The sequence below is a fragment of the Leiobunum rupestre genome, chromosome 4 (genome assembly GCF_980474605.1).
Source record: "Leiobunum rupestre chromosome 4, qqLeiRupe1.1.hap1, whole genome shotgun sequence".
Taxonomy (NCBI): domain Eukaryota; kingdom Metazoa; phylum Arthropoda; class Arachnida; order Opiliones; family Sclerosomatidae; genus Leiobunum; species Leiobunum rupestre.
In genome coordinates this window covers 73025096-73038010 of record NC_143387.1, presented here as the reverse complement: position 1 = coordinate 73038010, position 12915 = coordinate 73025096, and the positions used below count along the sequence as shown (strand labels likewise).

General features: G+C 33.9%; 3 protein-coding genes across 5 annotated transcripts in view; 2 read left to right on the top strand and 1 right to left on the bottom strand.

Annotated features, from left to right (window-relative positions):
• The window catches only part of LOC149948981 (mite group 2 allergen Tyr p 2-like), a 327603-nt gene that overhangs the window by 177445 nt on the left and 137243 nt on the right, over positions 1 to 12915 (bottom strand). The window lies entirely within an intron of this gene.
• On the top strand, positions 3740 to 7617 carry LOC149948986 (uncharacterized protein KIAA0930 homolog). Of its 3 annotated transcripts, none has more exons than XM_090174207.1 (9): positions 3749 to 4061; positions 4367 to 4524; positions 4595 to 4696; positions 4757 to 4936; positions 5744 to 5884; positions 5960 to 6166; positions 6246 to 6420; positions 6485 to 6634; positions 7060 to 7613. In XM_090174207.1, exons 1-9 carry the CDS (start codon positions 3962 to 3964, stop codon positions 7098 to 7100), a joined length of 1254 nt encoding a protein of 417 aa, XP_090030333.1. In that variant the 5' UTR covers positions 3749 to 3961; the 3' UTR covers positions 7101 to 7613. The 3 variants fall into 3 exon arrangements, with proteins under 3 accessions (XP_090030335.1, XP_090030333.1, XP_090030334.1); XM_090174208.1 differs by lacking the exon at positions 3749 to 4061 and adding an exon at positions 4105 to 4313 and having other exon boundaries at positions 7060 to 7617; XM_090174209.1 differs by lacking the exon at positions 7060 to 7613 and having other exon boundaries at positions 3740 to 4061; positions 6246 to 6363; positions 6453 to 6578.
• LOC149948985 (uncharacterized) lies at positions 9324 to 12632 on the top strand. The gene is made up of 2 exons (XM_090174200.1): positions 9324 to 9468; positions 9538 to 12632. The coding sequence occupies exon 2, from the start codon at positions 9545 to 9547 to the stop codon at positions 11660 to 11662; it is 2118 nt and encodes a 705-aa protein (XP_090030326.1). The 5' UTR covers positions 9324 to 9468; positions 9538 to 9544; the 3' UTR covers positions 11663 to 12632.

Sequence of the window (12915 nt, the reverse complement as noted above, 5' to 3'; positions counted from 1 at the left end):
TTGGGAAATCAGAAATCGGGTGTTATTTTTCGAAGTATCTAGCCTCAGGATTTCAACCTTCTTCAGTTGAAATTTTGAAAAGCTCCCACACAAAATATGCGCTATAGCGTAATAAAAAAAGTGTATCATAAATCCCCTAAGTACATGTCTATAAATACGTGCAAAATATTTTCTTGGAGATATTCACAACTCTAATTTACTCAGTAAAATATTCCCCAAACAGACATACTGAACAACATTATAGACTTTGCTGACATACTTATTGAACTATATTTTAAAATATAATAAACTTATGGCGACATATTTATAGACCAATATTATTTTCTTATGGTGACATAATTGTGGAACAATATTATAAACTCATGCTGACATATTTATGGAACATTATTATAGACAAATGGTGATATACTTATGGAACAATATTATAAACTTATGCTGACATATTTATGGAACATTATTATAGACAAATGGTGATATACTTATGGAACAATATTATAAACTTATGCTGACATATTTATGGAACATTATTATAGACAAATGGTGATATACTTATGGAACCATATTATAGACAAATGGTGACATACTTATGGAACAATATTATAAACTTGTGCTGACCTACTTATGCCACATTATTATAAACGTATGCTGACATACTTATGACACATTATTATAAACGTATGTTAGCATACTTACGGAACATTATTATAAATGTATGCTAGCATACTTATGTAACATTATTAAAAACGTATGTTAGCATACTTATGGAACATTATTATAATCTTGTGCTGACATACTTATGCCACATTATTATAAACGTATGCTGACATACATATGACACATTATTATAAACGTATGCTGGCATACTTATGGAACATTATTATGAACGTATGTTAGCATACTTATGGAACATTATTATAAACGTATGTTGGCATACTTACGGAACATTATTATAAATGTATGCTAGCATATTTATGTAACATTATTAAAAACGTATGTTAGCATACTTATGGAACATTATTACAGACGTATGCTAGCATACTTATGTAACATTATTGTAAACGTATGCTGGCATACTTATGGAACATTATTATAAACGTATGCTAGCATACTCATGGAACATTATTATAAACGTATGGAAAAATCATATGATCTTATTTGTAGTACATTATATTCTGGAAACACACTACTTTTGTATCTATTCCGAAGTCTGTATACAAGTCGGCAACGGCTTCATAGATGTTTATTGTTCAAATAACTAAATAAATAATTAAAATAAAAAACATTTTATCAGGCTAAAATGACGACGAAATCACAAATTTAGATAATACTAGCAGACAACTATTAATCGCGTATTGGTCAGTCTGTCCACTTGAAGTGATTTCTGTAGTCATTGCCGTGATAAAGTGGTAACACGGTTTTGGTATAGGCTTAATAGGGAAATAAATTTTCAAATTTATCAGTATAATTATTTCAATCATAAGTAACATAATAAATTTAATAATAATAAGTATGCCAATTAGGTTAAATTATCACTGAACTGATTTTCAGAGCTATGGCGGATTCAAGGTTTAGTTCAACACAGCGCTCCCTAGTGTCTAAATATGCCCAAGGATAATGCTGACGAAAATTAACTGACGAGTTATTGAAACGAAAACATTTAATGGAGCCCCCAAACGTAGCTGGTCGGATTGTTAATACAGCCATGTTTACACTAGCATTTACAGACGTTTGAACTAGTTAATTTACTAACGTTATACAAGCCTAGATCAAAGGTCTATAATTGCGTTCCATAAGTTTGTCGAAATAATTACTGATAGCTATGCGTGGAGTGATGTGCAATTGACGTCGTACTCAAAACAAAATAGGTCCCTCTAGCGATAAAAATACGCAACTTTATAGGCCTAACGATAAAAATAATATGGTAATTCCAGAAATGGCTCACAACATAAGTAACATAAAATAAATAGGTATGACACTTCCTATGGTTTTCACGCAATTTTCTGACCTAAACTTTTTTCGACACTGACACTCTCGCCCAGCTGCTATATGGACTCGCAACCGAACTAATTAGTTGTATATTAACGTCCTTGATATATTTAATCACTAGGCGGCTCTGTGCTGAGAACTGAATCATGATTGCGCAATAACTTTAAAGATCAATTCGGTGATAATTTTGGCTAATTGTCATACTTATTTTATTATGTTACTTATGCTCTTAGAAAAACGAACGCTAACATAATTATAAACGTATACCTAAACCAATTTCTTCGAAAATTTAAATTAAAAATATTTGACCTTAAATATTGATATTTTCCTTTACTTTTTCATTGAAGTATTTGCAATTAACATATTTTCGAGTACATTTAGGGCTCATTTTAACAATTGTGATAGCCCTTTTCTAAGTTACAGATAAGCTACTTCAGCCTATCTTACTTTCATAATTTAGGAGAAAACTTTGAAACCATTTTCCCAATAAGAATTCAAAAATAGCAGCTTGCTAAAAATGTTAACGTAAAGAAAAAAATCTCTGACAGTAACATAAATTATTCGGAATTTACAAATACATACAAAGCTACAATTCCCATCAACCAACTCTAGCGCGTAATAATTTACTTCAACGAAAGTCTAATTCTGAAAATATATTATAAAAAGTAATTTATATCTTGCCTAGGCTGTAGGCGCGAATTAAAAATTCTACGATTTCACTACCTGGATTTATTCCGATGTCCTTAAAAGATATGATATGTATATATTTCAGTGTCAACTGACAATAATTAATTCTTGAGTTACAATGTTATGGAAAAATTTCAATAAATTTAAACCGCATTCCTATATTTTTATTCCTACGTGAAAATTCGTATATTTTATGGATATTTAAGCCTTACCTGGAACCTCCAACAAATTAAATTCTTTCATTTTAAACTTTCGTTGACCACTTCAACGCGAAAAACTATATAGCTTTTTTACCTCGAACTTGGAGCAGTCTAATTTCGGACCAATTTTAACGGTTTTTAACCTGGTTTTCTTAGCTTGGAAGCTCAAATACTGACCGCATGACTATGCCATAGCATGGGCTCGCTTAATATGTTTTAGTTATTTTGGGGGTTTTTCCTGAGGGTTTTGGGGGAACTCTTGTCTTTGACATGTCCCCGTACTATCGGTACCATTCGTTCGGACCCCAAGGTTGTTGTGACCCCCTCGAATGTTGCTTACACGTAGGGAGGAATTTTCTAGAATCAAACTTCTCTCTAACGTTCTAAATAGGCCTTTGATATTCTGACAAATAGACCAGCGTTTTCTACCAGCAAAACCGTACACAAAGCGTACGGGCTTCCTCCACGTATCTGAATGTTTCTTCGGATTTTACAACCATTTCTTGCCAGAGATTGTCATAGAAAACCTCCATGAAATCGTTTTCCAATTGTGACGATATGAAATTATATTACGAATTTGATCAAGATTTCTCTATTTCGCGGTGTTTCTAAAGAAATGCACGAAGAAAAGAGCGGGTTTTGCCCCTGCGAGTTAGGCTTAACGTGCTAGCATGCGAGCAATGCGAGAGAGAGAACATACTAACCGTTAGTGCGTTTAGAATTGTGCGAAAGTTAGTGCTTCGATTTTCAGTGCATAATTGGTTTCAATAAAAAAAAAGAGTCTTTAAAATTAAAAAGCAAAAAAAATTTAAATATTCGGAACATTTGGCACTCGGAACCATAGACTTGCTACATCTAGTTTAATTCCATATAACACCGCTAGAGGTAGGTAAGAGCGTAAAACCCCGGGGTGGTCGTCACCTTGATGACGTAATGTTGCCAATGACCTCATCTGTCAAAAAACTCGAGAAGCCTGGAAATTTATTCTTCGTCGGAAAATAGTGTATTTTTGCAAGAGAATTTAAATTTTGTACAAAAGCATAATATATGTAATATAAACGTTGTTCTTATTAGAGTAGTTTAAAAAAATGTCGTATAGAGCTAATAGAACGCCAACAGCCCTAGAACAGATGTTATCTGAGATTAGTTATCACAGAACAAGGGAAATCAGACAGTATTCCAGAGAAGGTAATGGACCTAGGAACTTAGCACTCACGAGTCCCCTAATCAATTATCATTTCGACTATGCAACCTGATTAAATATTATTTTTGGTTCTACTGTTATTTACACGTCAGATGAGAATCCTCATTTTTCTGCACAATATCTTCACCTCTCTACACTATTGATTCAAAATATGACTCTAACGAGGCAAATGAGTTTATTTTCATTTTGTAATACCGTAATAACTCATAGAAATTTAGCCAGAGCTGAGTTGGAAGGTTTAATTTTTTTCAACCAATGCAAATGTAATACACTAACTCTTCATTTTCAGATACGGGATTTGTATTGTTAAATCCTACAACATTTTGGACTGATTTATTTATACGTCAATTTCTGTATCCCACAAATGATAAGTGTAGAGACGATATGCTTTTTTTCGTACGGAAAAAACCCAAAAAAACATCCGCTCGGTATATTCCGCAGTTTGAAGTATGATGATGAATTATCTAGACTATTATAGTTTACGTTTGTTAAACGAAATATATCCTCCATTATACAGACAGAAGTACAAGTTTTTAGAAAAGACTCAAAGAAACTGCCAATTGGTGATACTGATGTAGATTGGGAAGAAACAGTATATTTGAATTTAATTTTACAACAGGTACGAAACCTATTTTTTTAATTTAAAATCACAACTAATTTATTTACATATTTTTGTCAGTTTGAATACACCTTAAGTTGTGCCATTTGCACACGAACTAGTCCAAAAGATTTACAAATATTGAAAAGACATTCCCAAAAAGTTTACGCTTCTCCGAGTAGAAGAAGCATGGAATACAAAGGCGAATCCGAAGAAATTTCTTATCCAAATTTATACTTCATGGTTGACAATTACGATGAGGTAAATTTAGATTTTGACGCTTATAGTTAACCAAAAGCTACTGCTGGAGCATGGGAAGTTCACTACTAGGTGAAAAATGTTTGCCGTGATATTTAATTTTGGTTTAAATATTTTAATATTTTACACATAGATAAATTATGTTGGTAGATATTGTGCTAGATTATGACATTTTGGTGCAAATCTTGGTGTTATTTGAGACTTAGATCAAGTAGGCATTGGGTAGTACAAAATTGAATGAAATATAAAAGTATTAAAATATTTTTCATAAATGTCACGAGATTGGTTGTTTTCTGCAGCACACAGTGCTCGAAATGGACTTATTCACAAAGCGGAACATGTTTCCTTTCAAAGCTTCCGATTATTCTGTAAAACGGGAGCTTCGCAATAAAAAAAAATCTTTGCGAACCAGAATGATATGAGGGAAAGCTTTTACCAAACGGAACAGCGGTCCGGTGCATTTCGATTACTGGTAGCACACCTTTTTTATTCAAATGTGCAAGTATGTTAATTTGTTTTATTAGCGTAAATAGACAAAGATTAGTAAGTAGCTTCGCTAAACGATGTACCAAAAAGCCAAACAATGTTAGGTCCAGTATTACCATGAGTATTTTAGGGTAAAATAGCTAATGGGAACTCTACGTAGAAATCCACCGTTTATAGTTTTTAAGGCATTTTCCAGTGGGTTACTGTGATTTTTATGAATGCAATTGGGTTGTTCTTTGGCTTTTTATAAATAAAAAATAAATAGTAACCATTTTTTATCAAATTACAGTTTCCGCTAACCCCTCTGAATAAATTTTTTTCCAGGTTTTCCAAGAGATAATAGTGAGAGACGGAGAAATGGTGTGTGTAGAATTGGTAGCCAAAGATAGAGAAGGAGCGTTGCAAGGTGTAATTTTTCTTGGTTCCATTCGATATGAGGCTCTAAAAAGAGTTTACGATGCTAGAGTTAGTTTTTACCTAATAATTATTTTTGTTTTAAAGTTTATCTCCATAAAATGATAATTTTATTTATATTTTAAGGCAAGTTTAACATCGAGAATGGCTCAGAAAGTATCCAGAGGCTGGTATCAAGGAAGTCAGAGATTAGAGTTTGTTCGTATGCGAGGTCCTGGAGCCAAAGGTCACGCTGAAATGGCAGTAGCCAAACAAAAAGGAACTGGAGTGGAAACGCCAACTTCAGAACCTGGAATTCCAATTACCGAATTAGACTGGGATGAAGAACCTCCCGTAATTTTTCAAAATATTGATCTTTTTCCACTTATTTTATTAATAAAAGAATAAAATGAAAAAATAACATACTTTTAAGGCTTTTATGCAAAGAAGAATGTCCGATCCAAGCTCAAACTTAAACAATTACATTCGAAGTAGTAGAATGGGTTTTAAAAATTCCAAAGAGATGAAAAAATCCAGATCTGAGAATGAAGGTGTTGATTCATACAATGACGTTGTTAATGAGATAGAAGCTGGAGATCTGAGAGATGGTAATTTGCTTTTATTATTTTTTGCCCGTTAGGTTGATCTTATTTTTGTCATAATCTTCGTCAGAATTGGATGATACAACGTACAATCAGCTCTGGAGTATGAAAGGATTTAGTCAAGCCTATCATTTTTATAAAGAAAATCGTCGAGCAAGTTCACCAGCTCTACATGCGTATCTAACCTACGTAACACTGCCTTGGCATCACATAATTGCTGGTATTTTATTTTTATACTATTAATGAGTTATTCATTTTGACTGCTCGAGATTTGCTCTGAATCTGTCTCCAACGTCATTGATCTCACTCACCCTGATTAAAAAAAAATGGAACATGTTTTGTAAATTCGCGCACCTTATCCCAGAGTTGAAAGGAATGCACAAAAACTTTGTTCTGAGCAGACCAAGCATGTTGGAACATGCAATAAATTTGCTCTGAGTATGATCTGGAGCTGTCACTCTTTTTAAATTTGTAGATCAGTTTTGACAATCCCAGAACAGTAATTGAAAACTAAAAATTGATTTGGGCAGAGCCCAGGATGCAAAGAGATTAAAGTTCATTGGGCAGATATCAAGTGCAGTCAATTGGAAAGCACTATAACATCGAAATTTTTGCATTTTAATCCGGTTTCTTTTCAAATTTCAGATTTGTTAGATATAAGACAAGAACCGATTTTAACTTTTTAATAGATCTCACCTTTGCGTAATATAAAATGAAATTAGTATTTTTTATTTATTGACGAAAAAAGATGTAATTTTTCTGCCCAAACGTTTTCTACAAAGATTTTCAAAAGCATAATTCTCATGTAAAAAAAATATATAATATTTAAAAATTAAAAAGTTAACAAAACGCGTAAAATTTTAATTTTAATAAAATGAATGTCACAAAAACAACAATTTGTAGTTCGAGTTTCCCGGATTTAGCTTGGGACCCAAAGGGTTGTTAAAAAGCTTACGTCACGGGACTAGAATTTAACCAATTGCGTGTCTCTAAAAGAAGACGTCACACCTCAGAAAAAAATCGTTATCTGTCCCACAGCCTCCTGCACACGCGCAGGATGATTGCGGCCTTGGCGATCTAATCCAGCCCACGAAAGAGAAATAATTTTTTTCACCACATCGCTCTTTGGCGCTGATGTAACAATTGAGCATTGAGAGATAGGTGGAATAATAGGAAAACATTACGATGTTTGGAAATTAATTGTTTATTTTGTAATTTTAAGGCAATCTATAAATAAAAGACGTTTTGATATATAAAATAACATTATAAGACACTGGGAAGAGAAGGCGCTGTCAGCGTTAACCATGTAAACCAAAGTGCACGTGGTCATTTTGTATCAGCTTATGAATGGTATTTCGATAATATTTGATAGTAAGTCGTTGTAATATTTATAGATTTCAATGTAATTTTAATTATTGATTATAATGTAGATTATTCGCGACCGAAAACAATCGCTACGCCCCCTTTAGTTCGCTATTGAAACCTCGATAAGTAGCGCCTATTAGTTTTCCCATAATTCTATAATAACGTTCTATAAGTTTGTCACTTTGGGGAATATTTTACCATAGAGAATATTCTCTATATGACTTTACTGAGAGCTAGTAAGGAAGTGACGTCATCACGAGGAGCTGTCAAAGGCTATGTGTGTTGTGTGATGCGGGAGCGAGCAGATGCCAAATGCCGCATGCGACGAAGCCCGTAATGCAGTTTATCTTGTGATTCACAAGACAAACTGCATTACGGGCTTCGTCGCATTTACTGATCACAAGTTGTGAATAGCTCTCAGAAAAATTTTTGCATGTTAAAAATAAGAAGTGTTACACTTATGTTAGAATATTATACACTTATGGTTTCCCTCATCGTTATCCGTAAATTTATAATTTTTGCATCGTTTGATTATATTTTGATAAGATTATTTAAGAAAAAAAACGTTCCTATAACTTCTTAATTGGTCAGTAGCAGACGCTAAATCATAGGCACTACCTCGGAGAAGCTAGCGCCGTTACGCCACCTAGACTCGTTTCGGTCGCCCCCTTTGGTTCGCCATCGAAACCTAGATAGCTAGCGGCTAAAGCAGACGCTATTAGTTTTTCCTCGTCGTCATTCGTAAATTTGACTTTATAAATAATGGTACTTGCATTTTAATAAAATTTTTGCACCGTTTGCTTATATTTTAGTTAAGAAAAAAGTTCTTATAACTGTTTAATAATTTGTAGTAGAGGCTAGATCATAAGCACAAGAGAAGCTAACGCAGTAACGCCGTTTCATAATAATCATAATAACCTTTAATAATAATAATCATAATAATAATATCCAAGGCACCACCTTAGGCCTAAGTCATCAATCGACTTTTGAAGCCACTAATTCAGGTGGCCGGGTTACAATGCGTAGGAGGGTGGTGGCAAGTCCTGCATGCTACGCGAGCCAACAGCTCCCTACATTAATTATTACCGTTAACCTCAACAACTTTTTATGGAAGGGGAAACCGGCGGTCGCGAATAGCTATTTTCATTAAAGGTAGGCTTAGCAATAAACTGTTACTACTAAAAATATTGGAATATTTATTTTAAAAAAACTTTTCGAAATGACAACATACTAAATTCCCTGGTATATTGTAAATTTCTGCCAAATTTTCGAAAATGGAAGAAAAATACCTAATAATTCAATTTTACTGCCATTTTAAAACAAGTAAAACTTCCCGCTGTTGTTCAGACAGCGCTCCCAGCGGTATATATCGACGGTCGCGAAAAATTCATGGGGAAGGAAAATTTGGACCGGGCCGTTATCATAATAAACGCATGCAGGTGGCGGTGCCAGAAGTTACGTAAATTGTCATTTTTTACAAGGTTTATTCTTAATTTTACGAAACAAATTTATGTATTGGTTGATATTATTTAGGGGAAAATTACTGGAGTAGCTGGCAGGTTTCAGTTTTATCTTCATAACAATTTATATTTCTGTAGTTTTAATAGTTACGTTTTAAAATTTTGGTTGACTTTCGATAAGCCTTGGCAAAATGTCCCTGAATTTAGGCTTAGCAAAAATCCTATAAACGTAAGTTATCGATTACTTTATGAGTCCCTCAAGCTTTGAATATTTTTTAAATCTTCTTATTACGTTTAGCTTATTAATGTCTGAGAAAGAACCATTTGTGAGAATGGCAGAAGTGAAAGATCCATCTTCTTTTGGAGACGATATCAAACAACCGAATGAACCTGAAAACCGTGATAGGAAAGCTAGCGGAGTGCCTGTGTTGGAGTCCAACGTAGAAGCTGTAGCTCCGTTACCAGTTCATGTTAATTTTTGTAGTAATAACGCTGGAGACACGTCAGGCTCAAGTTCTATGGTTGATGTTATGTTGGACAGCGCTTCGACAGCTAATAATAGCGCCAAATTTTTTCACATTAATCACGAAAATGATCATTTTCGATCTTCTCATTCGTCTAATCGCCCCACAACAATGTCAGACTTAGAAAATCAAGGAGACACAGCTTTTCATCACATTATAGAATTAAAAGAGGATAAGAACTGTGATCAGAGACCAACTCGAAGTTTAATGCTTTATTCTTGCCATTATCGACATTGTGCATTTCAAGCACCTGATAGGGATGGATTGACTGAACATTTACTATCCTTTCATAAAAGTGGAGAGAGAGATTCCAAGTCAAATTTGCCGATGATCAGGTCAAATTCAGCCAAACCAAAAGAATTTCAGTGCGACCTCTGTCAAATGAAATTCACCATGCATTTCAACATGTTACGTCATAAGATGAGTCATTTAGGAGTCAGGCCGTACGAATGTCGTATTTGTGCAAAAAAATTCACTCGCAATGATCATCTGATGGAACATTTGGTGCGGCAACACTCGAAGCAGAGACCTTACAAATGCCCTTTTTGTATCAAAAGCTACAGTATGAAACCTTCCTTAAAGGCTCATCTGGCTTCGGATCATTCAGGAATTTCTAAAGACAAAGTCTGTCGTATTTGTGGATTTAGGGCGACGACAATAGCAGGAGCCAAAATACACTACACAAACACTCACTTGAAAAATGGAGCTTCTACTCCATTAGCTAGCAAAGTGCCGCTACTCAATTTGGAAGATGGAACTGTGATGCCACCCAGCGATCTCGTTGACGGAATGGATTTGGCTCGTGTATCTCAAAATTTCACGTTCAACACCCAAGATAACATAAGCGTTCCTACTTCTACTGCGTCATTTGCTAGCGACACTTCATTAAATAACAATAATGAAAATATCAATAGTGGTACAAATAACTGTACTTCACAACCAGAAGAACATCAACCATCATCTTTCAGACGCTATCAAGCTTCAAGTTCCTTTTTGCCACTACCGTTATGTTCGTCTTCTCTTCCTGGACCACTTCTTGATCCTTCATTTCCTGGCACATCAGCAATGACTGATGTTTCATCCTCTATGAAAGACAAAACTGTTCTTTTCCCTGTTAATTCGGAAAATGGAAGAAGTGAAGCTCCGTTTTTGTGTTCATCGAGTGATTTAAAACAAGAACCAATCGAAATAGACGACGGACACAATTCATGTAGTAGTAGCGCAGGGGCTCAGCCTACGAGTACGATGGATAACTCCGATACAATTGGTCCAGAAGATGGAAATATGTTAAATCGCCCAGGTACGGGTGATGAAGAAGATATGGAAGTTGGTAATCATTTTGCAGCCCATCTACGTAACTCTAAAGGAACTTCTACCGCAAATGGGCCTGAAACATCGGGCAGGAGAAATAATTCTAGCGAAGATGATGGGTCAAATCAAGCCAGAGCAGTCGAGCAAAAACCCGAGATAAATAATTTAAATCAAAGAGCTCTAAAGAATGACAAAAAGAGAAAACCTTGCCATAGGCCTCATTGCTGCGATGCTGGGGAAAGTAAAGTTTCAACAAGCGTTCGTAATTTGATAGAAAATGCATCCAACAACTCAAGGGATAATGGTAGAAGAGAACTACCGGATTCCAAACCATTGTTGAGTTGCGTGCATAGAAAAAGAAGTACTTCATCCACTGTTTCCACCGAACAGAGCTCAATTGCTCGAGATGCCATCGAATCACCTACAGAATGCCACCATTGTGGTATCATATTTCCAGATAGAACGCTGTATTATTTGCACAAAGGCATGCATTCTGATACAAATCCATGGAGGTGCAATATGTGTGGGGAAATGTGCGATGGAAAATACGATTTTTACGCACACGTGATTAGTCGAGAGCACAGATAAATTTCAAAATGTTATTGTCTTAAAAATTGTCTAAATACTCTGGGTTTTTTGAAAAAAAATCCACAAATTTAAAAAAAATCTTTATTTTATACTTAATTTATTTGAAAAATAGTTTTAAAAATGAAAAATTTATATATTGCCATATTGCTTAAGAAAACGCACAAATTTATTTTATATAATTGGTACAAATAAAAGAAAAACCCAGTGTTATTTAGAATTTTCATGGAAAAATGTTATATAACAAAACTTACAAATATATTAAATTTACTGGTTTTGAGAGTAAACGAAACAGAGAAAAAGGTATTAAACATAGGAAAAGGTTAAAATATAAATACGGCAGTTTGACATCTTTTTTATGATAATGATAACATGGTAGGCCATTAACATTATAGTATGAAATTGTAACGTGTGTAATCTAAATGAGAGAAATCTGTTTAATTTTAATTATTGTGGATAAAGTAGCTGTTTACTATTTTAACTTTTTAAATCGTTAATCTACACAAAAACACCCAGCGACTGTGCTATAATAATTTTTAATATTCACTTTAAAAATCACCATTGCATGTTTTTTAAGTAAATCGAAAGGAAATACACTTAAATTTGCTTTTGGTAGAAAAAAAGTACTTATAGTATATGTCTTGTTTTTTTAACGAATAATATTTCTGAATTTGTAATGTCGGTATGTTGGTTAAAAGAAAATGTGTGCGTTTTGAATATTATAATACTCCTTTTTGAAAAGTTTTTCTATCAAATTATATCATCTTGCTAGCTGTGGGCCGTTTAGCTTTATCAAACTTTATTCATTTTCATTATTAATTGCCTTAAACATTGTGTTGAAAAAATTGTCTTTCAAATTATGATTTGTGGTATTTTAATAATTTTTACCCCAACACCCCCCAAAATTATTTAATTGAATAGTTGATTTTTGTTATATTTGAACGTGTCTAATTTTGCAATAAACCTATTTTTTGCCTTATTGTTAATGATATAATACCTTCTTTAAATATTATGGTCAGAGTTGTGCCAGTTAAATAGTGTTTCGAGTATCAAATCATTAAAATGTTTAGACAAACACGTTATACCTGAAGTAATTAAACTTTGTTTTCATACTGGAAGTATTTAAATGATCTGGAAACCTTATTTGGATTGAGTCTCCTGATTGGCTAAAGTGATTACCCAAAACGAAACTCATAGCTCCAGATGAGAGAAACTTAGAAAGGATAATGAGCTGGATGTTAATCTACTTGGCCCAT